The following is a 24,440-nucleotide window of genomic DNA, read 5'->3' on the forward strand; positions in this document are numbered from 1 at the left end:
AACAGCATAACAGGACCTCCATATCGAGCGGCAAGGCACAGTCCAGAGAAGGATAGTCTTTATGTCCTGAAGACACACATCAGAGGAAACAGTCATGGATTACCCAGAGTCCAGTTCTGGGGCTGGTACCAGCATGCAAAGCAAAGAATGGATCCAAAGATAGTTCAGCAACTTTTACTGCAGTATGGTGGTTAAAACAAGCTTGACAAAAGGTCTTCCATCTTCATCTTTTCTTTCTTTAAAGGTTTACTTGCTTTCAATCTTTAATCTTTTGAAGAGTGCATTTATGGAATTTTGCCTGTACAGATTTTACCTAAATATGGAAACTCAAAAATAATTCAGTTAGTGTCTTTCAATCTCTGAAGACAGCTGCATACTCTCATCCTGCAAATACAAATATAGTGTTAAGAACCAAATAGAAAAATAAAACATTTTAGGCATCTGAAATTAACACAGAAAGACAATAAAAAGATCTAATCCACCAGGGAGGGAAAAAAAGGAGTGGGGTCTGGGTGTACAGGCTACGACCGGGGTGGCCATCAAGGTAGATGCTTTCCGTGGCCAGATTCCCAATGAAGGAAAGTTCTAGACAATCCTAGGGACGTAGTGCATCCTGCATAGGGGTAAGACAAGGAAATTTAGGGCACAGCTGGTGGTTAGACAATAACATTGTAAGAGGAGATTCAAAACGTTTTAGGTTCACCTCCTAAAAACAATCACCCCCATTACATAAAGATATTCATCAATACTCATCAATACTTCCCCATGTTTGCGTGAAACATCTCATGTGACACACAAACACAAGATAACAAGAAACTAAATGACAAATCATGCACTCCACTCATGCAGAGACAATTCTCAATAGCAAGCAAAATCAAATACACTTCACAATTCAGTATGCTGTCCATACAGCACGCTTCCACACGTAGTCACAAAAGAGAAAAACATAACAAACAAACAGTGAAAACCAATCGTTCTTGTCTTTCACAAAAGAAAACATTAGCTGCTGACACAAATTTCAAACAACCACAAGTAACCTAAAATGCAACACATATTCTGACATTTATTGAAATGCAACATTCGCAAAACACTACAAACAATTAAAAACATCCACTCTGTACAATCACGGCAGATGCACAAGAAACTTCAGTTGCAGATTATACAAATAAAATTGCGCTTATTTGGGAACGAGCAGATAACCACGGTAGCCACTGTTAAAGGGACATTCTAGGATAAATGAAAATTTCATTATTCAGATAGGACTTTTAATTTTAACCAACCTTCCTAGATTAAACCAAACATAGGTAGGCTCATATGCTAATTTTTAAGCCTTTGAGGGCTGCCTCTTATCACAGGCTGTATAAATCTCATTACAACACCAAGAGACAAAATACACGTAAGCCATATAAATAAAACTAAAACTGTGATCAGATAAATTAGCAAGTTATATAAATGCAGTAGAATCAGATCAAATGTGCATCATTTGTTTGCCGTCCCGTATCGCCTTAAGTAGGGGTGTTTATTGTAGACACATTATAGCCCATGGCTTAGCTGTTAAGCAGCAATCAAAGTCATTGCAATAATAGTGGTAGTCTAGTTAATAACCAAATAACTATATATATTTTAAAGTGTCACTGAAATCACTTCATTAAATAATATCTAATTTATTTATTGAACCCAGTGGGGGTTATTTTAAATAACAAAGAGTTCTGAAATATCTGTGAGATACAGTTTGACAGCCACAGAAATAAAATTATCATTTTTAAGCTATATTCTGTGACAGAATATAATATAAATACTTGTTTTTTGTAGTTAGCAATTTATAGTTATCATTTTTTATAACATAGAACACCAGTACTGCCGCTTTAAATGTAAAGTGCAAATCGTTCTCTCTGCAACAAAGCCAAACACAAGAGAGAACATTTTTTTTTTTTTTTTTAAAGAAAAGCAAAACATGCACAGTATTATCATTCCTCTCAAAGATAGTAAGGCAAGCTCAAAGTTTAATTTTTACTTAAAGGAGAAACACTGTTTACTGCTTAAAAATATAAAATTCACACTAAAACTTGATAAATGCTAATTAGTTTAACCACAACAACAAAATTATTGGATTTAACATTATGTATAATTTGATATTCACCATTCTGCAGCTCTCTAGCCAAATATAATCAACCGCATATAACACAAAAAATAAGCTTTCTATAAAAGAATACTAATACAATTTCCCCTTTAAATTATTCCCAATGATCCTTGTAATAAAAAATGTATACTGACGTTCATTAAATAGCCTAAGCAAGCATAAGCAGCATAAGAACGCACTCACAGTGGGATGCAGGCTAGTTAAAGGGACATTTTAACCAAACTAAAAATAATCTTTAATTGAAACTGCTAACACAGTGAAATATACTAGTGTTAGGCTCACAGTAAACCTCATTGTCTTTTCATGTAAATATTCCCTTAAATTCTCAGATGTTATATCAGTTTGCCTGTATCCCTTTAAATATTTACACTCCTCTGTTTTGTCTCGTTTTTTTTTTTTCTTTCCGCTAGTCTCACGGATCCCTAAACTAAAATTGTAGACAACTTATCACTTCAGTTTGCATTACAGAGAGAATTAAGTTATGCTGCAAAAAGAAATATCTGCTATCTGAACAGCAGATTTAAAATAAATATATACAAAGAAATGTCTCTTAAAATATATTTAGCAAACTACTAATACAGTGTTATTGCACTGGTTCTTTAAATAATAAAATGACAATTTTCTATTGCTCCGTCTACGCACTGAGCTCTGATTTTACAGACAAATATAAGATAATGAGATATTCTTATTATCTAAAATTCAACTCATTGCAATCAACTGTGTTTTGAAAGCCTAAAACCAGCTACTTCATATATATACAGGTAAACTGGCAAATGCCAATTTCTCCTATATTTTATACTATGCAGCTTGTATAACACGTCATGGACAATATATTAATAGCAACACCTTGTTACAGTGGACTGTCCCTTTAAGGACTAACCATTCATCACGTAAATTACATATGTATATCCCAACCATAATTTAGGCTGCTTGTATGATTTACCACACAAATTTCACCTCTGTACTGTAGCATGACCTGCAGATTAATTTACTTGCAACAAAAACGGACGCATTTTTAGATAAACTTTCAACTACAGCCTAAAACTATATCTCATTAGGTGCACTAACTCCGTGCACAGACCTTACAAATACAACATACGTTAACCCATTAATCATACCCGAAACAGTTTCATATTTACCAGAGAGTGACAAAAAATCACACACACCATCGCACTTTCAAAGCCACTGTCAAAGCCGTTACTTCACTTGCAAAAACAATATCATATCTTTACATGCCGAAAAACAATTATCACTTAAAACTAAAACTGCATATGAATACCATATACTTAAAACATGCTGGTGACTTTAAAATACAGGTATATAAAATAACATTACAAAATATCTTCTTAAAACGTCTGATTTCCCAGCAGAGAAACAGAAAGAAACAGTTTTACAACGATACAACACAGATACACAAGCTCATTTCATCTCGCATACCAGAGATTCACTCCCTTTTTTCCTTTCTCAGAAAAACATCTATTTCATAGCGTACAACATACATATATATATATATATATAAAAAAAAACACAAGATTAACTTGCCACCAAGTCCAAAATGTATTTTATTCCTAAACCCCGCAAAATAGCCACTTTTGCACGGCTTGGGACAATCATTTTCAAATAATACATTCTGTTTTTGGTTTAAAGCAAATCTGTTACACTCATACCACAGTGAGAACCGACAGACCATCACACATTATGCATCTCAATATACAAAATGTCCTTTTCATTACTGCAAGCAAACAAAAAGTCTTACAAACGGAGCTGCTGTAACAGTTTCTTTTCTTTTTTTTTTTTTTCTTCTGATCTATGTGCGCGCTCAGTGGTGGCCCCCCTTCTTTGCCTGCTACATTTTTTAACACAGAGATTTCTCTATTTATCACACAGCAGTACTCACTGACAGTGTTTTAACAATATTTCTGTCTTTTGCAGAAACTATTTACTCTTCTTTTCTTTTACCTTATACATGTAATTTTCTCTGTGCATTCTTATCTATAAGCAGTTCCCATTTCTCAATACAATAATAGCCACAATAATAACATGCACAGCCACTTAATATTTTCAACGCACATTTATAGCAGCAAAACACAAACAAAACAAAGCAAGCATCAGATATCAACATGAGCTTCAGGTGGGTAACAAAACTCTATTATGGGAATGAATATGGGAAACTTTAACACACATGAGACTCACTCACTGCCACCTTTTCCCAGGGGAGTTTATCTTAAAAATATTCTTCCGTCAACTGGCATTCATATATTTCTTACGCGCTTATCACAGACAGGGCTCACAATACCTGTCGTATCCCAGCACAGGACTGATAACCTGTCTGGAGGGGTATCACAACTGCCGGCAGGACTATAACCTCCGCAAACCTGTGCTTCAACCACAGGAACCCCTTTAACCCTTTATCATATATTATCAACACCTATTACCAGACTAAATTTAGGTTCAGATTCACAGAAGGAAAGCATGGTAGAAGCACTCATACTTACTCACGGCGAATCCCACAAACTGACATCAAAATTGTTAGGTGTTTCCCCAGGGGGGTAAGTGTCAGGTCAGGCCGAAGCCACGGGCCCAGTGTACCATCTGAGGCATATGTAGATTATCTGATAAGGGCCCCTTAGAATGACTCAGACCACGCAGCATTATGATCTAAAGCCAATCCTGTTTATTGCACAGTGCAAGCATTTCTTATAGTGACATACAGGGTTAAGGGGATGACACGTTAGGACTGCGTCATCTTACACAGTTATACAGAGCAAAGTACAATGTGAAGCTGGAAAATGAGTTTCTCATAACAAGAATTACATAGTCATAATAGGCTAACATCTGCGGAGACAGCAAGGTTTCTGAACCATCTTATTGACATTATCTTCTTCTTGGCGTACAGCCAGAGTACATTGACAAGGCCGAACAGCTAAGGAAACTATCATAACATGCACATAGTTCTCACTACATAATAACCCAGTATAATAAAAGTCTAATCATTACAAAATGGATGCTAATCTTCACAAGATGGCTGCGAGGAACAAGATGGCTGCCGTCAGGGGTTCATATTACCCCTAACAGCTAGGTAGTTATTAAATAGTTAATAACTATTTCATAACTATTGTACCTAGTTAAAATAAATACAAAGTTGCCTGTAAAATAAAAATAAATCCTAAACTAGCTACAATGTAACTATTAGTTATATTGTAGCTAGCTTGGGGTTTATTTTATCGGTAAGTATTTAGTTTTAAATAGGATTAATTTATTTAATTATGTTAAATTTATTTTGTTTAATTTAAATTATATTTAAGTTAGGGGGGTTTAGACTTAGGGTTAGACTTAGGTTTAGGGGTTAATAAATTTATTATAGTAGCGGCAATGTTGGGGTCGGAAGATTAGGGGTTAATAAATGTAATATAGTTGCAGCGACGTTGGGGGGGGCAGATTAGGGGTTAATAACTATAATGTAGGTGTCGGCGATGTTGGGGGCAGCAGATTAGGGGTTTATAAGTATAATGTAGGTGGCGGCGTTGTCCGGAGCGGCAGATTAGGGGTTAATAATTATAATGTAGGTGTCAGCGATAGCGGGGGTGGCAGATTAGGGGTAAATAAGTGTAAGATTAGGGGTGTTTAGACTCAGGGTTCATGTTAGGGTGTTAGGTGCAGACGTAAATTTTCTTTCCCCATAGGAAACAATGGGGCTGCGTTAGGAGCTGAACGCTGCTTTTTTGCAGGTGTTAGTTTTTTTTCACCCAGCTCCGCCCTATTGTTTCCTATGGGAAAATCGTGCACGAGCACGTTTTGCCAGCTTACCGCTACCATAAGCAACGCTGGTATCGAGGTGAGATGTGGAGCTAAATTTTGCTCAACGTTCACTTTTCTGAGGCTAACGCCGGCTTGCAGAAAAGTCGTAATACCAGCGTTGTTTAAAGGGAGCGGTAAGAAATCAAGGAGAGTTAGCACCACACAGCCTTACCGACAAAACTCGTGATCTAGCCGACTGTTAGTTATTTTAACAATCATATAGTTCTTGTATGCACACTCTCTTTTATTGACTGTTTATATTGGTATCTAGTTGTCATCAGACAGTAGAAGAGATAGATAAGGGGAAAACCAAAGTTCCAACATAGAAGCACCCAGCCAGTATGCATGTTATAAAAAGTAAAGCTTTACACTTACATTAAACAACAAATAATTTAATATATACAGTATATATATATATATATACAGGGAGTGCAGAATTATTAGGCAAATTAGTATTTTGACCACATCATCCTCTTTATGCATGTTGTCTTACTCCAAGCTGTATAGGCTCGAAAGCCTACTACCAATTAAGCATATTAGGTGATGTGCATCTCTGTAATGAGAAGGGGTGTGGTCTAATGACATCAACACCCTATATCAGGTGTGCATAATTATTAGGCAACTTCCTTTCCTTTGGCAAAATGGGTCAAAAGAAGGACTTGACAGGCTCAGAAAAGTCAAAAATAGTGAGATATCTTGCAGAGGGATGCAGCACTCTTAAAATTGCAAAGCTTCTGAAGCGTGATCATCGAACTATCAAGCGTTTCATTCAAAATAGTCAACAGGGTCGCAAGAAGCGTGTGGAAAAACCAAGGCGCAAAATAACTGCCCATGAACTGAGAAAAGTCAAGAGTGCAGCTGCCAAGATGCCACTTGCCACCAGTTTGGCCATATTTCAGAGCTGCAACATCACTGGAGTGCCCAAAAGCACAAGGTGTGCAATACTCAGAGACATGGCCAAGGTAAGAAAGGCTGAAAGACGACCACCACTGAACAAGACACACAAGCTGAAACGTCAAGACTGGGCCAAGAAATATCTCAAGACTAATTTTTCTAAGGTTTTATGGACTGATGAAATGAGAGTGAGTCTTGATGGGCCAGATGGATGGGCCCGTGGCTGGATTGGTAAAGGGCAGAGAGCTCCAGTCCGACTCAGACGCCAGCAAGGTGGAGGTGGAGTACTGGTTTGGGCTGGTATCATCAAAGATGAGCTTGTGGGGCCTTTTCGGGTTGAGGATGGAGTCAAGCTCAACTCCCAGTCCTACTGCCAGTTTCTGGAAGACACTTTCTTCAAGCAGTGGTACAGGAAGAAGTCTGCATCCTTCAAGAAAAACATGATTTTCATGCAGGACAATGCTCCATCACACGCGTCCAAGTACTCCACATCGTGGCTGGCAAGAAAGGGTATAAAAGAAGAAAATCTAATGACATGGCCTCCTTGTTCACCTGATCTGAACCCCATTGAGAACCTGTGGTCCATCATCAAATGTGAGATTTACAAGGAGGGAAAACAGTACACCTCTCTGAACAGTGTCTGGGAGGCTGTGGTTGCTGCTGCACGCAATGTTGATGGTGAACACTGACAGAATCCATGGATGGCAGGCTTTTGAGTGTCCTTGCAAAGAAAGGTGGCTATATTGGTCACTGATTTGTTTTTGTTTTGTTTTTGAATGTCAGAAATGTATATTTGTGAATGTTGAGATGTTATATTGGTTTCACTGGTAAAAATAAATAATTGAAATGGGTATATATTTGTTTTTTGTTAAGTTGCCTAATAATTATGCACAGTAATAGTCACCTGCACACACAGATATCCCCTTAAAATAGCTAAAACTAAAAACAAACTAAAAACTACTTCCAAAACTATTCAGCTTTGATATTAATGAGTTTTTTGGGTTCATTGAGAACATGGTTGTTGTTCAATAATAAAATTAATCCTCAAAAATACAACTTGCCTAATAATTCTGCTCTCCCTGTATATATATATATATATATATATATATATATATATATATATATATATATATATATATATATACACACACACACACACACACACACACACACACACACACACACACACACACACACACACACACACACACACACACACACACACACACACACACACACACACACACACACACACACACACACACACACACACACACACACACACACACACACACACACACACACACACACACACACACACACACAATCTCATGACACTCTTTGATAACATAATAATCTAGAATTGTATTTATTATTTTAATATCCTAATAATATGTGAAATGGTTTTTCATGTCAAAATGAAACAGTGAAATAGAATAGACGAGATAGTAGAATGCAGTATAGATAAGCATAGTACTCTTAACATGTCTGCTCTAGTGTTTAACGTGTGCAGAGCCTCTCTTTTGTTGTCTGGGCACCAGATAAACATGCACATTAAATATAAGAGGTTTGCAGAATATAATATTTTATCATCATCTGTACTTGTGTTAGCAGCAGGCAACACTAAGTACTGAAGCCGAGCCAGCATCATCCCCAGCCAGCATCAGCATTTCAGAGAATCACTAGAGGGAGCCTTGCTCTTCCCCTGGACAATAAAGGGAGTTTCCATGTTGTGCTCACGCTGGCTGCTGTAGCCTCTTGTGCTCCTCACACTAGCAGCAGTGAGTAAACTGTGCAACATGGTATCTGTGCCTCCTTCCCCCTCGCCAGAAAATACTCCGGGATTTGTGTGGAGGGCACAGAGGGGCAGGAAGGTGCAATAGGTGCAGCTGTGCTGGGACGCACCGTGTGCATCAGCTCACATTGCGTGGTGTATTTTCTGGGCACATCAGGATCACTTGGGGATAAAGGACAGGCTGCTGGGCTTGTGTTGTTTTCCCTGGCCAGGCTGTAGGTGGAGGTGGCCTGTGCAGAGGCTGGTGGTCATCATGGGGAATGCAGGCAGCATGGATTCCAACCACACTGATTTCAGGGCTCACAATATGCCCCTCAAGCTGCCCATGCCAGAGGCAGGTGAGCTGGAGGAGAGGTTTGCAGTCGTGCTGGTGAGTGGCATTTATAACTGCTTTGCATATTTAGCTGAATGGTGCTGCGTCTAACATCTTGCAATTTAAAGGTTAATGCTTTTGAATGCACCGTGCAGGAAAATCTGCTTCTGAAAAAAAGCCCCATTGTCTGGTTGTTTAGATGGGGGGTGGCTGGGCTAGCACGTTTTCTGTGGAATTCTTTTTTTCAGGAATAGGTCTTTTGAATTGTGAATTTGCTTTGTAATCTAAAGCTATGGATGCTATCCCATGTGGAGATATTATAAATCACTGCATTGCATGAACAGTGTCATTTGAATGGTAGCGAAGGGTGGTACTGGAAATCTGTAATTCATTAGCATTAAAATGGAAAGTTGTTGGCATCAAGAAATAGTCTGGTAAAATGTGCATGTGCTGAACACCGGTGACTGGGTGTCATAGTGTTGTGATTGCTTTGGGGACAAGGCTCAAGGAAATAATCCACTTACAAGTTTTATCATAGGGGGTGTGGTGTGTATGCCAAGTCCTCAGGTTTGATAAAACATTAACTTAACTTGGATCATATCAATGCACTTTGGCATTTTACTCAGCTCTGGCACATTGTATTGTTAAGTAATTCACAAAAATGAATGGATTCATTTAAACAAGAGATTTGAAATGACATTTTTGGTTGTAAAAATTGTTTGTAATGCAGTAGATTGAACTGTTTTATTGTGTTTTTCTTCTACAATGGTGCAGATTATGGTGTTCTATAAATGATGTATTATATTATTATGATTTACAATGAAAGATATTTTTACTAATGCAGTAGAACAGTATGTATCAATCTGTAAACTAACTATGACAAATGTTGGTAAATAAAAGTGTCCCCTTTTTACACTTTTGATGTTTTTTTTACTAAAAGGTTAAAAATAAAAACAAATGTGGCGCAGGATTTTACTTACTTTTAAACTCATTGAGTTATGTCATGTAGAGATTCACTCCAGAAGTAGTTTATTAATTAGTCCAGATGTATAGCATGACCTCAGTATTGGATAAATGATATGCTAATAACACACACACACACATACTTTTCAAAGGCATTTGTATGGAGCTAGGGAAACATTGTCAAAAATACCCAGTTGACTCCATACATGACAATATGCCATGGGTATCATGCAGATAGAAAGATTACAACACAGATAACAATTTATTAGACATATCTGTGAAGTTGGACTGTGTCAGTCCACCAGCTGCTATTGTGTGTCAGATCCATGCGTTAATCTGTAAACAGTGGTGACAAGTCGCTTGTAAGCTAATTTTGATGATTGTCCCAATACTGCTGTCCGTCTCCTATCAACTAATCTTCCCTTTCAAAGAGGAATGTGTGGTGGGCTTCTAACTTTTGATCCTCAGCTGTGTGCTTCACTGAGCTGTCACCATGTCATTTGGAAGGGAGGCATTATTTTGTTTAAAAGCTTTTCCTTAAGTAATTCTGATTTTCAGTTGGGTTCCATGGCCAATACAAAATGCTTTGTGTTTATTTAGGAATTTGTTTTTTCGACTTACATATGTGGCTGAAAAATACGTTTTTAAATTACTCAAAAATTTTAAAAAAAATGTCAGCAATTTCTTTCTTCTTGGTGTTGAACCTTCACTCTCAACATAATTTCAAGCGCGCTACTGTTGGGAATCGTTAGCTCTTAGTTTCTGCCAAGTGACTTATCTCTGTGCCTTAGACTAACCTGGCCTTGAATTACCTTAATTTACTACTTAGTAAACTATTTTTATGGGCATTAACCTAAGTGCATTTCTTTTGTCCCTCTGACAAACTCTATTGAAGACGAGGCTCAATTGCTTTAGTTTTGCTTTTGGTTTGTTTTGTTGCATTTACAAACCTTCATTCATGTTATCTTTACTATAATGCTAGGTACAGTAGCTACATTCTAAAATATAAACTCATAGATTATGATGACAGTTACAAAACCAATAAACACCTCGAGTCTTCACACAAGTTTATGTAAAAAGCTTTGGTTAATCCCCATAATAGCCTTATGAATATCTAGTGCGTTGTTGAACTCCCATACTGTATTTGTACTTCTTCAGATGAAAGTATATATCACTCATGTGCCTCATTCTTTGTATAACTATTATGTAAATTAGCACTGTCTTCTGTATTTAAACTGCAGTTACTCTTTATTTCATATCCATTGTTCTCCTATTCCTGATAATCATTTCTCCTCTAAAGTCTATTAAAGGGACACTCAAGCAAAACATAATACATTATCTAGTTTGTTACAGTATATCATTTTACTTTGCTCAAACTAATTTACCATGTTTTTAAGTCCTGCAAACAGGTTACCCACATAGGCCTCACACATAGCCAAAGTATTGCAAAGCCTCAGCATGGCACAGCTGGGGAGAAAATCAGGAGAAGCATTGATATAGTTTATATTCCAGGAACTGGTGGTAATAACATATATCTCCATTAAAGTTTACATTGATATTTTATGGGTTTTGAATACTTTTCTTTAAACCAGGGTAACCAAACACGGCCCCTAAATGTTTAAGATACACCTATCTGTCTGCAGGACTGTGTACCAATGGCTCTGTATATGTTAATCACATTTGCTAAAGCTTATTACCTATTTAGCGAGCACTTGATTGCTGATATTGGTTCACGTGGTGTAAAACTGTTGTGGAAATTAGTAGAAGGAAATTAGCGGTCGCCAGCTGTACATGCACTGCATATCCCCGTGACTCATGCATTTGTCTCGCATAAGAGGATGTGTTAAATTGTCTAATCCTGTGTATTTGACATTGCACATTTTTACAGAGCTCCAAAACATGCTCTAAATATGATGTTTATTGATTTTCCCTAAAGAATATGTTTACAGTTTGCACCAAAATGTCCACTGCCTGCATTGTATGTACTCCATTTAATTGTCCCAATGTTTTATATAATATTGTGCAGCTTCCAAACCAGCTGTGATTAAAATGAATAGTCTAATGCACAAATGACCTGTCTTAATTCATTAGAGCATGTCATTTGCATTACTGACTCTAGCTTGCTATGCATTTAATCTCTTAAACACTAACAATAATTCCCAAATCTGGAGCCTCAAGCATTGTACCTCCCAAGCAGGGAATGGACAGTGATTGGAGGCTAATAGCAACTGCCTCTCTTGATTGGCTCACTGACCTTGTCCTGCTGAAAAGCTAGATCCAGAGCTTATTCTTTTTGCTTTAGAATGTCTGTTTAAATTCTCTCCAGAAATAATGAAGTAGCAACTGTATTATTCAGAGAATAAGGTTAACAATAATCCAAACAAGGCACTAAAATAGAGGTACCCATAACAATTCTGAAATCATATTGCCTTACTGTTGAACTCACTTATGCATAACCTAATCTTATATATTAGAGAAGAAAAAAAAACAAGTTATAATATTATAAACATTTTGCCCAGTCATGTCACTTTACCAATATGTACACTTTTCACTCATCCATATTATGTGCTATTTATGCATATCTGTCTATATGTGCGGTGCAGTGTCACTAGATTCTATAATGTCATGTTTATTGAGATCCAAAAATAGTGTCTAGTCAAGGGCTTATGCCGCTGATTATTTTTAAAAATTAAATTAATCAATCTGTTTTAGACATTTCGTTTTTCTCTCTGTTTGTGAAGGAACCAGTATTGATTCGGGTGTTTTGATATAATACCATATTGTAGAAATTGTACGCTGTAATAAAGTCCTTAAACTTCAGATCATAGGTTCCATTTTTCAATGCTAAGGAATGATGCTGGCTAAGGAGACATAAAAATGATTTTGAAACAAACAGTAGCACATTTTAAATTAACTTCTCAAACTTTAATTCTTCTAAAAAAAAATGATTTTATAAATTGTGTGATAGTTTTTCTAAACAATAACAAGGCACATCGATCTATCAAGCACTTTTCCTCCCTTTGACTGCAGGTTTGCACAATTGTGTAATTGACAGTTCCTGTCTGGGTGTGATTGGCTGTGAGTGGGCAGGGTTGCGTGCAAGCGCAAAGGAGCACTCGTGTGCAATGTTAAATTCGGGCAGTGGATTGCTGCACGCCAGAGGAGAGGTTGGGTGGACAGGGGTGAATATGTCCACCCCTGTCCCCCCGTGGATGCAAAATGCAGCCCTGAGAATATGGTAGAAGGATAGATACTTGCACAATTTCTGAGGGCTGGAAATTACTTTACAATAACTCTGTTATAACTTTTCACAAAAGCATTTTTGCAAAAGTAAGGATATTGTAAAACTATGTCTAGGGGAATTTGAAATGTATTTCTGTATATTTCAAATGCGCTTTTATGTCTATTTTAGGACTGCAATTTATTAGATTGCTTAAAATGCTACATTTCAAGCTAACTTGTTTAGTGGTCGTTTTAGTGCATTTTTGCATCATTTATTCCTCATTATCAGACTTTGCTTCGGAAAGTATGAACCCATTCTGTCAAACTGTATGTGTCACTTTCAGCCTTGCTGTTCTCAGAATAGCCTGAAAGAAAGTCACAAGCTTAATATTAAGGGCTTAAATGAAAGAGTTTATTGTATGTTTTCCTGTATAGCACCCACTTTGTTAGAAATGTTGTGGTCAGTTGCTGTTATGCATTCTTCTTTGCTGTTGTAATTGTGAGAACACTTTTCTAAACAAAATGTGTGAAGGCTAAATTTCACCTGTATGGCTAATTATAAACCTTTGTGCTTTAGAATCACAGATTAAATGCTAATTCTACAGTCAATAGCGCTTGATTGGAAATCAAAAGGTTATTGTTGTTGGTGTTTTTATTTTTAATAAAGAGGGAATAAAAGGAAAAGCAATATGTCTTTAGTTACCCAGCCAGCCCATCAGCAGTTATAAAAAATAACTGCTGCAGGTTTGCTATGCTGAGTATTGCCCTGTTACATGTATACTTCATAGGTGTACCCCATAAAAGGGCTAAACAACAGAATATACTATTGGGCTATTTGGCCCACACATTACAAAATATACAGGTCGTCTTATTTTACAAAGTGCTCTAATTGTCCTCAGCAGAGAAGGAAACCTAGGTTACAACATGGCAGCCCCCTTTGATTTATGGACACTTTTTCCATATTTAGACAACTAATATTCAAAAATACATACTGTTCTCAGGCTAATCGTTTTAATACATTATTATATAAAGCATTTACTTAGTGTCCCTTTAATAAATCTAATTTCCTTTGCTAAAATTTATTTTTTATTGTATTTATTTTGCTTTCTCATCCATAAATTTAGAAAAGGACCTACAGAACTGTCAATGGAGATGTTTGTTAAGATTTGAAATCGGCAAAGGATCTTGCGTCTCTGACAGTTCTCTCAGTATAAGCACATTATAAAAACAGAACTTTAGACCAAGTGTTAATGCACCTGGGTTATGGGATCTTTGTCTGAATTCATTTTAATTGAAACACATAGATTTTGTGTAATAAGAGAAAGATTAAAGTTTGTACAATGTTGAAAGCTTAATGCCAGATGTTACCAAAATGAATGGGATTGGCTCATGAGAATTCTGCAAGGCTTACAAGTCACCAGCAACTAGTATCTCACTTAGTTTAATATGTAGGCTATAGGCTTTTTCATGTATTTTCTGCTAAGCTATTATTAGTTCACATGATAAATGTTACGTTAGTTATTGGATATTTTATGTAGTTATGGTTACAAATGTATATGTTTTGTTTTCTTTCACAACATCTTGCTTAGAATGTGGATAATAAGAATTAAAATAAAAAGGAAAACATTTGGCAGGTAGGTTACATACTCACTGCCAGCTGAATTTAGCATTCACATATACTTGGCAATCTTTAGGGTCCATCATTTCCTGTTTCAGATCATGATGTGTTCTTGAGGGGTTCTCTACAGAAAAGAGTCTCATCACATCAGAGAGTTCAGTGGTCTGATTGGATGATCAACCACTTTAATTTTAACTTTGAATGTACATATGTTTTGGATCATAAAATATTTCTGGTAGTTTATGAAAGCCAACATATTTGAACCTAACTTCAGTTAAAATATTTTGGGATGTAAAATTTCTTAACATTACTAGAGCAGTTTCCTTTAAAGTCTTGTGTGTCAGAGAGAACTAGTTTGTATTGTCTTTAAAGGGGTATTCTGTTGTAAATTTAAGCCTATTTGGTCTCACTGATATTCAGTAGACACATGCAGGGATGAAACTGGGAACTTAGAGCTGGGGTTTTCAAGCCTGTCAATAGTATGATAGGGGCACCCACGAGCGCTTGGTCTACTATACCCTTCGATATCTGTTTTCAAGCCTGTCATCAGGCCTCCTTAACAGGTGAGATTTTCATGATTACCTTGGGTGAGTGCACGTTAATAACCATGTTTACTAAACAGCTTATTATTTCACCTGTGCTTTCGTTCAGATATCCTGAAAATCTGCCCTGTTAGGGAGGCATGGGGAGAGATTTAAAAACCACTGACCTAGAGAGTATGGCCATATGATTGCTTTGTTTGAGTGAACAGATTGGTAGTAGGAGAATGCTTATCTTGCAGTGTTAACATTTAAGCTAATAGTAGGTACATTTTTTTGTTACAGTTCCGTGCTGACATTTTGGTGTGCTCAAATAGTTAAAAAAAAATATTATAGGAAGGTGTTACAAATCCCAGGAAAACAACCCCTAAATCTTTTTTGGGGGGAATTATTCTATATATATCCTTAAGCCAAATTATTATTCTAAAAAATATACAGCTTGAAGGGATACTAAACCCAATTTTTTTCTTTTATGATTCAGATAGATCAGGCAATTTTAAGCAACTTTCTAATTTACTCTTATTATCAATTTTCTTTGTTCTCTTGGTATCTTTATTTGAAAAGCAAGAATGTAAGTCTTAGGAGCCAGCCCATTTTGGTTCAGCACCTGGGTAGCACTTGCTGATTGTTGGCTAAATGTAACTGAACCAAATATGGGATGGCCCCTATGCTTACATCCCTGCTTTTTCAAATAAATATGCCAAGAGAACAAAGAAAAATTGATAATAGGAGTAAATTAGAAAGTTGCTTAAAATTGCTTGCTCTATCTGAATCATGAAAGAAAAAATTTGGGTTCAGTATCCCTTTAAAATTGCATGCTCCATCTGAATCTTGAAAGAAGAAAATTGGGTTTAGTATCCCTTTAATGTCATAAATCTTCTAGCAACATGAGGTGGCTTACTGTTAAGTGAGTGATATAGAAACAGAGAGGTTTCTTCCTTGTTCAGGCTTAGAAGATGCAGAATTTTAAACTTCCTTATGTAACTATAGGTAGTGGCCACACTGAGAATTGCTCATTTTGCATGAAAACAAGTGAGTTGTTTGCCGTTTTTAACACAATTTATTTCTTTTTATGTTTACTTTGCACTTTTCATATTCCTTTAATATAGAGATCAAATGCAATTGCAGTGGCAGAAGCTATGTGTTATTGTGTTGGTGAGGTGGCACAAGGGAGCTAGGGCTGCGAGTGGGGCTAGCACAGAAAGGTAATTGCAGTGGGGGAGGGGTGGTGATTAGGGTTCATCACAGTAAAGTACATATATGTTATATGTGCCCGTGTGATATGAATGGTGTCATATGTGGTCATTAATAACACTGTAAGGAGCAGGTGTTTTAATAACATGCAAATAATCAGTTGTCACTAAACATTAGTGATTGGGCTGTAATACCGTAACTTAAATGCAGCTGCCATATAAACTAAATCTAGATTTTACTTTCATTGTGCATCCATAAGATTAATTGGCACAGGATCGAACCCGTCATGATTTCATAAATACACTACAACATTGATATACTACACTAAGGTAAATATCATTAAAGCTATGTTTGATTAGGAATTAAACAGCAAGAGGTAGATTTATGAAGCAGCGGATGCTACAATCTACCCCCGTAGTTTCAGGTTCCCCTGAAACTGAAGTTAAGAAGCAGCTGTCTTAAGACCGCTGCTCCTTAACTCGTCCGCCACCTTTGAGGTGGCGGACAGCAATCATCCTGATCAGATACGTTTAGGATGATTGACACCCCTGCTAGCGGCCGATTGGCGAATGTGCAGGGGGCGGCATTGCACAAGCAGTTCACGAGAAATGCTTGTGCAATGATAAATGCCGACAGCGTATGCCGATAAATCGGCCCCCTAGTTTTCAAAATGCTTGTATTGCTGTTGGTTAAAGGGTCACTGCTATAATTTTTCCTCTTAAAGGGACATTGTACACTAGATTTTGCTTTGCATAAATATTTTGTAGATGACCCATTTATAAATCTGGGAGTGTTTTTGTAACACTGTATAGTTTTGCTTATTTTTATATAACATTGTGCAGATTTTCAGACTCCTAATCAAGCCTCAAAGAATCCGATGTAAACCCAAGTCTACAGAGACTCCTGCTTGCTCTTTTTTTTTAATATCAAAATAACAAGAGTATTGCATTGAGCAATGATATTTTTTTTTATAGAAACTCTTCCGAAAGCTTGTCAACTTATAAATGTATAGTTAGTCCAATAAAAAAGTATCATTGCTCAATGCAATACTCTTGTTATTTTGATATCTAAATCTCTGGAATAACACGGTTACTCTAATCAACGTGACTCTTTTTTTTTGTAATGGGTCTTTTCATATGCGGGGGAGGGGGGGCTGCTCTTCCTGCTGTCTCAGCCCTTTTCAGTGGATGTCCGAGCTTAACCTCATCAACAGTGCTAAACTGGAGGCTTGTAAGTATGTTTTTAAAAGGTTCTATTCTGGATGTTTAGATCAGTATCTGTGCATATTCTTCTCTATAGTAGTCTTTATTGCATGTAGTTATATAAAAATGGTATACACTGTCACATATTCCCAGTGACTTGTTGTACCAGCTGCATAGTATCAGTTATTAGAAATTACACCTTTAGGTTTATTTTTGCTATTGAATACGCTGATTTAGCTTATTGAAACCACTACCATTAATGAAAATGTTGCTTTTAAAACTAGGGGGGATTCTTGTGGAGCGAGGCAGAGAGTTCCATAAGATGGGAGCCAGTCTTGAGAAATCTTGTAGACGGGAATGTGAGGAGGTAACAAAAGAGAAGGAGAGTAGGAGATCATGAGCGGACCCAAGGGGACGGGAGGGAGAGTATCTGGAGACAAGGTCTGAGATATAGAGGGGAGCAGTGCAATTGAGGGCTTTGTGTGTCAGAGTGAGAATTTTGTGTTTAATCCTGGAGGCAAGAGGAAGCCAGTGAAGGGATTGGCAGAGAGGTGCGGCAGATGAAGAACGATGTGCAATGAAGATGAGCCTGGCAGAGGCATTCATTATGGATTGTAAAGGAGCTAGGCGGCAGCTAGGGAGACCAGAGAGGATGCAGTAGTCGAGGCGGGAATGGATGATAGAGTGAATTAAAATCTTTGTTGTGTCTTGTGTAAGGAAATGTCTAATTTTAGCGATGTTTGTAAGGTGGATGCGGCAGGCTTTAGCCAAGGACTGAATGTGAGGAGTGAAAGAAAGATCTCAAGAGTCAAGTGTGACCCCAAGACATCGGGCATGTGAGGTTGGGGTAATGATAAAGTTGTCAACAGTTATAGAGACATGGGGGGAAATAAGGAGCTCAGTTTTGGAGAGATTTAGCTTGAGGTAGTGAGAGGACATCCAAGATGAGATATGAGAGAGACAGTTAGTGACACGGGTTAGCAAGAAAGGAGATAGTTCTGGTGCAGAGAGGTAGATTTGGGTATCGTCGGCATACAAATGATAATTAAACCCGTGGGACTTTATTAAGGAACCTAGTGAGGACATGTAGATTGAGAAGAGAAGAGGAACGAGGACAGAGCCTTGCAGTACCCCAACAGAAAGAGGTAACGGGGCAGAGGATACCCCAGAGAAGGCTACACTAAAGGTATGGTTAGACAGATAGAAAGAGAACTAAGAGAGAGCTGTGTCACAGATGCCGAAGGATTGGAGGTTATGGAGCAAAAGAGGGTGGTCGACAGTAGCAAAGGCTGCAGACAGATCAAGGAGGTATGCAGGTATGCTCTGCCTACAGACTAAGCCTATTTGAGTTCTTGAGAACAGTGTATTGAGATTTCAATGACATAACAAGCTTTTTTCAAATACAAAAAAATAAACCTAAAAAAAGTAAATTTTTCTATACAATGAATGCTCTGCAAAGGGTATAACAAATCATTAGAAAAAATAGAATGTTTAGGAGAAACAACTTTTACAGTACTGTGTGTTTTTAACTGTCTCATTGCATTGCTCTTATAATGCTTATAATAATCAGTGTTCTGAAGCCCATCCTTTGCTGTGTACATTTTGAATGCTCTGAATGATATGACCTGTTATGCTGCACTGTGTAACCTCTACTGCAACTACAGTAAGTGTTTGTGGCTGTAAACTGTCATTCGTTTGTAAACCAATTTCCATTAGCATAAGAAACATTGATTTCTTATGCTAATTGGTGTTGTGCAACGCCGCCCCCTGCCCACGCGTGATTGGATGTTTCTGTGTTACTTAGGATCATACTTGGTATAAAATTACATTGCACTTTGTATTTTCTCTATTGTAAACTGACAGTTTCAGACAGTGGGAGAAAGAGGGCAGTTCCCTGGGCTGAAAAGGGGATTTCTGTGGGTATCTCTGAAGCTCTCTCTCCAGTCTTGTGAAATTTTCTAAGCATTTTAAACAAGCTGGTTTTATTGCTTTGTCTCGCCAGCTGTATGCAGGTGAAGTTTGCACAAAATTTACAATACACTAACAGAAAAGTAATATATACTAAAATATAGACAAAATCAAGTTAAAGGGACAGTCAACACCAGAATGTTTGTTGTTTAAAAAGATAGATAATCCCTTTATTACCCATTCCCCAGTTTTGCATAACCAACACAGTTATAATAATACATGTTTTACTGCTGTAATTACCTTGTATATAAGCCTCTGCAAACTGCCCCTAATTTCAGTTCTTTTGGCAGACTTGCATTTGAGCCAATCAGTGCTGACTCCTAGGTAACTTCACGTGCATGAGCTCAATGTTATCTATATGAAACACATGAACTAACGCCCTCTAGTGGTGAAAAACTGTCAAAATGCATTACGATTAGAGGCGACCTTCAAGGTCTAAGAAATTAGTATATGAACCTCCTAGGTTTAGCTTTCAACTAAGAATATCAACAGAACAAAGCAAAATTGGTGATAAAAGTAATTAAGAAAGTTGTTTTAAATTACATGCCCTATCTGAATCATGAAAGTTTTTTTTTTTTTTAACTTGGCTGTCCCTTTAAATTGTAGTGAAACACTTCAGATTAATTTGTAATTGATGCAAACAAAGCCTTTATATCAGCCCCCAGGGTTCTCCAGTTACCTTCTCTCTCCCATGTGAAATTTTGTATCCCAGAGATCTTCATAACTTTCTATGGAAGGCATCTCTCATCTCTCTGGGATTTCCAAGTTCTTCCCATTTTCTTAGAAAAATCAGTGTGTTCTGCCCCTGTGAAGTCAGCACTATGTTCTTTTTCCAAACTAGAGAATGTTTGATAATCTGGCCTATAGAAAGTAATGACGCTCTCTGGGAAACTGAAGCTGACACTTTTTCAGTTTTAATTTAAATAAAAGACACGCAAAGCGCAATCTAATTTGTAAAAGACATACATAAATATACAGTATGAGCCTTATTTGGTAAAGTTACACAGGAACCATGAAGGCAAAATAAGAATTTGTAAAATCACAATCTTAAATACACAGCTATATACAAAATAAAACACAAAATAGAAAGTGCAAAGTTTAAATGTAATAATTGTAAAGTGAAATAAAATAGAAAGCAAAAAGTGTAAATGCAGCAGAACTGTGATGTCATGCAGTGCTATATTGCACTGGGTTTATAATAATATAATAATAATAACTAGTATTTATATAGCGCCTTTCTCCCAGTGGGACTCAAATCGCTTTTTCAGCGCTCGCTCTCGGAATTCACCAAATCGGCAGCTGAATAGTAATAGTTGTTTGTCTCTAAGTCACATACAGAAATGCAGTGAACGCCCCTTGAAGAAGTAAAGCAAAATCTGCCTTTTGGAAATTTCACTAGGGATCTTGCAGTACTGTAGGATCATTTTAGAATATCTCACCTGAGCAGAGAGGTTGTGAATATCAGGGCCTAAGAGCATGGTCTTTACTAAACCTTAAAGTAATAGTAAATGATGTGGTAAAGTTTGCATTTACATCTATGCACTGTACATAGGTTCTTGACATAAGTTTTGATTAAATACATTTAAAAGCTGTACTGTCTTTTTTCTTTGCTGTTGATGGTAGCACTCCATGCCTGTAAAGGAAGTGGTATAATTTCTGCTTACTTCCTGTGCAGCAAGTGTTAGTCTCTAGTTGGCCTGGTAGTCTCTGAGATACATTCCCATTAGTATTGCCTAGCTAATCGAAGTGCTGATTGGATCATTGGGAAATGTATCAGATGGACGCTAAAGATTTAGATGCTGTCATCTTGCTCACTTGTTTGTAATGTAAAAGTTATTTTGCTTGCTATAAAATTAGGCAGCCTCACATTGGTTCTTTATACTTTCATCTGACCCACTTTATTTGGCTGGCATAACTGTAGTAGTTGTATCAGGATTTCCACATTTGGACCTCTTGGTTTAAAAGTAACATGATACACAATCTGAGGGAGCTGGACACAAAGCCAAATGACCTAGGGTTGATGATCTAAACTTCACCAGATTAGACATGACTTTTCTCACTGATCCTCTCAGGAAATAGAATTATCATAAAAGGGGGCAGTCCCTGCGAGTGGCGAGATATCTCCTATTGAATGTAATGGAGCTCACTGGATAGGGACACTTGCTCCATTGAGCAAAGTTAGTAGTGAGCAGGGGGCGCACTTTAAAAACAACAATTACACTTTGTATTTTTTAGGTATGCATTTCTGTGTAATTAAATTACAATTTACGCTGTGCATATTTAGTACAATTTATTCATTTTTAAATTACATATACATTTTAAGTTTTTGATAAAATACGATTTATTATTTAATTTTGTTAAAGTTTTTGATGCACTTTTTTCTGCATATTTTTGAGTGAATGGTTCAATTTTTCGTTTTTATTAGATTTTGAAAAGACACATTTTATTGTTCACTTTTGTAATATCTGCATCTCCTCCCTATACAAAAATGCAGTAAATACCCCTTAGCGAGACACCCTGTTTTCAGGGTAAAAGGTGGCTCTAGGTCATTCCACCAGGGAAATAGAAATACTGGCGAGCATTCTTTAATAATATCGACAGCCCAGAGACCTATAGATCATCGGGACCCTAGAGAGAGTGATGGCTGTAGTTAAAGTCCATTGAAGACAACTAACAAGTAATTTACTTGTTTGAAGTGACCACACAAACCCTGACAACAAACACCCATATCCTACACGAACAAGCAGATCCTTGCCTGGACCATTCCATCATCAAGACTGGGCAGCTCTACCTCAGACACTGTCTAAACTCTACTGATCCGGGAGGTTGTGAAGACAATATCTGGGATATGTTATGGATTAAATGTGCAGGACTTCTGCAAGGTGGAAGAAACCCTGGGTTATTTGTTACTATGTTTATCTTTAATTTCAGTAAAGCATTATATGTTTTGAAACATTGGTAAATTTGAACAGCTCTTTGATTTCCCGGCTTTCCTATATGGCAATAATTATAGAAAGCAAAACCATATGGCTACCTTGACGTCTCTTATTTGTATAGTGAATTGAACTGGCCATGTTTATGTGAAACAATACAGAGAACCTATTCAGAGCTAGTAAGACTTAAAGGGACACGGAACCCACATTTTTTCCTTCATGATTCAGATAGAGCATGACATTTTATTATTATTATTATTATCAGGTATTTGTAGAGCGCCAACAGATTCTGCAGCGCTGTAAACATAGTCGGTGTACAGGATAGCTTTTGTAGGGGTCAAGTGGGTAGAGGGCATTTTAAGCAACTTTCTAATTTACTCTTATTATCATTTTTTTTCATTCTCTTGCTATCTTTATTTGAAAAGCAAGAATGTAAGATTAGAAGCCAGAACATTTTTGGTTCACAACTTGGGTTGTGCTTGCTGATTGGTGGCTAAATGCACCCACCATTAAACAAGTGCTGTCCATAGTCCTGAACCAAAAATTGTCTGGCTCCTTAGCTTAGATGCCTTCTTTTTCAAAAATTGATAGCTCATTTTTTTCCTCCTTTAATTTGTTCCCAATAATCCTGTTTACAAATAGCTCCTTTACCTTTATATCAGAATTTGAAATAGCTGATTTTGCCTATGGTATCCCTACCTATACTGAAAGTTTCTATACATAAGTATTGGCAATTGAAGAGCTGTGTAAACATGGCCAGCAGAAGAAATTACACTCCCGGTGGGGGTTATGGGAGATTAGTAAAAAAATGTTAATTTTCAATTGTTCTCTATAAGGATTGTTTTTTTTTTATACAGACAGAGATAATATCAAGGAGCATGTATGTGTACAGAAAGTGATACAATAAGGAGATCTGATTTATTTCAAGCTGAACCCATTTTAATTTTTGTTGTCTCAAAACCCCCTAAATCTACTATTCAATATACAAAAATAAACCTAAATGAGCTATTTATCATACATTTTATACCCTGAAGCTGGCATAACAAGTTATTTGAAACACTATAAGGAAAAACTATTTTACAGTACACTTTAAAAGGGCACTCAAGTCAAAATGAAATACCAATTTACTTACATTAGCAAAATGTGCACAGTCTTTTTATATTTACACATTTTGAGTCACCAGCTCCTACTGAGCGTGTGCAAGAATTCACAAAATATACATATATGCATTTGTGATTGGCTTATTGCTGTCACATGATGCATGTGGAGTGGAAACAGACATAACTGAATTTGTCTGAAAAAAAACTACTACTCATTTGAAGTTTAGACTATTGCATTGTCTTTTTTATCATGCTTGTGCTGATTATGCAAATCTACTGTATTTACTGGTCCTTTAAGTAATTCCATATATAGATATGTGCGTCCTTTCCTGGCTACTTTCATGATTCAGGTGGAGCATATATTTTAAACAACTTTCCAATTTACTTCTATTATCTAATTTGCTTTATTCTCTTGGTATCTTTAAAAAACAAACAAAAAACATACCTAGGTATGCTCAAGAGCAGCAATGCATTACTTGGAACTAGCTGCTGATTGGTGGCGCACATATATGCCTCCTTTCATTGGTTCACTAGATGTGTTCAGCTAGGTTCAAGTAGAGCATTGTTGTTCCATCAATAAAGGAAACAAAGAGAATGAAGCAAATTTGATAATAGAAGTTTTTTTAACTTGTTTGCTCTATCTGAAACAATAAAGAAAAAAAATGGGGTTTGTGTGCCTTTAAATATGTATCAGTCTATCAATATATTATTTGGCTCTAAACTATGATGTAATTTATTTTCAGCCCCTTTGAAAGGGTACC

The 24,440-nt window shown here is 36.8% G+C and overlaps 1 protein-coding gene across 1 annotated transcript in view; it reads left to right on the plus strand.

Annotated features, from left to right (window-relative positions):
• The first annotated feature begins 8,607 nt into the window (after positions 1-8,607).
• The window catches only part of FMNL2 (formin like 2), a 557,440-nt gene continuing 541,607 nt past the window's right edge, over positions 8,608-24,440 (plus strand). Inside the window, exon 1 of the mRNA XM_053698305.1 lies at positions 8,608-8,997. Within this exon, the coding sequence (XP_053554280.1) occupies positions 8,881-8,997 (117 nt within the window). The 5' untranslated portion in view covers positions 8,608-8,880. The remainder of the gene's footprint in view (positions 8,998-24,440) is intronic.

Source organism: Bombina bombina, chromosome 1, assembly GCF_027579735.1.
Source record: "Bombina bombina isolate aBomBom1 chromosome 1, aBomBom1.pri, whole genome shotgun sequence".
Classification (NCBI taxonomy): Eukaryota; Metazoa; Chordata; class Amphibia; order Anura; family Bombinatoridae; genus Bombina; species Bombina bombina.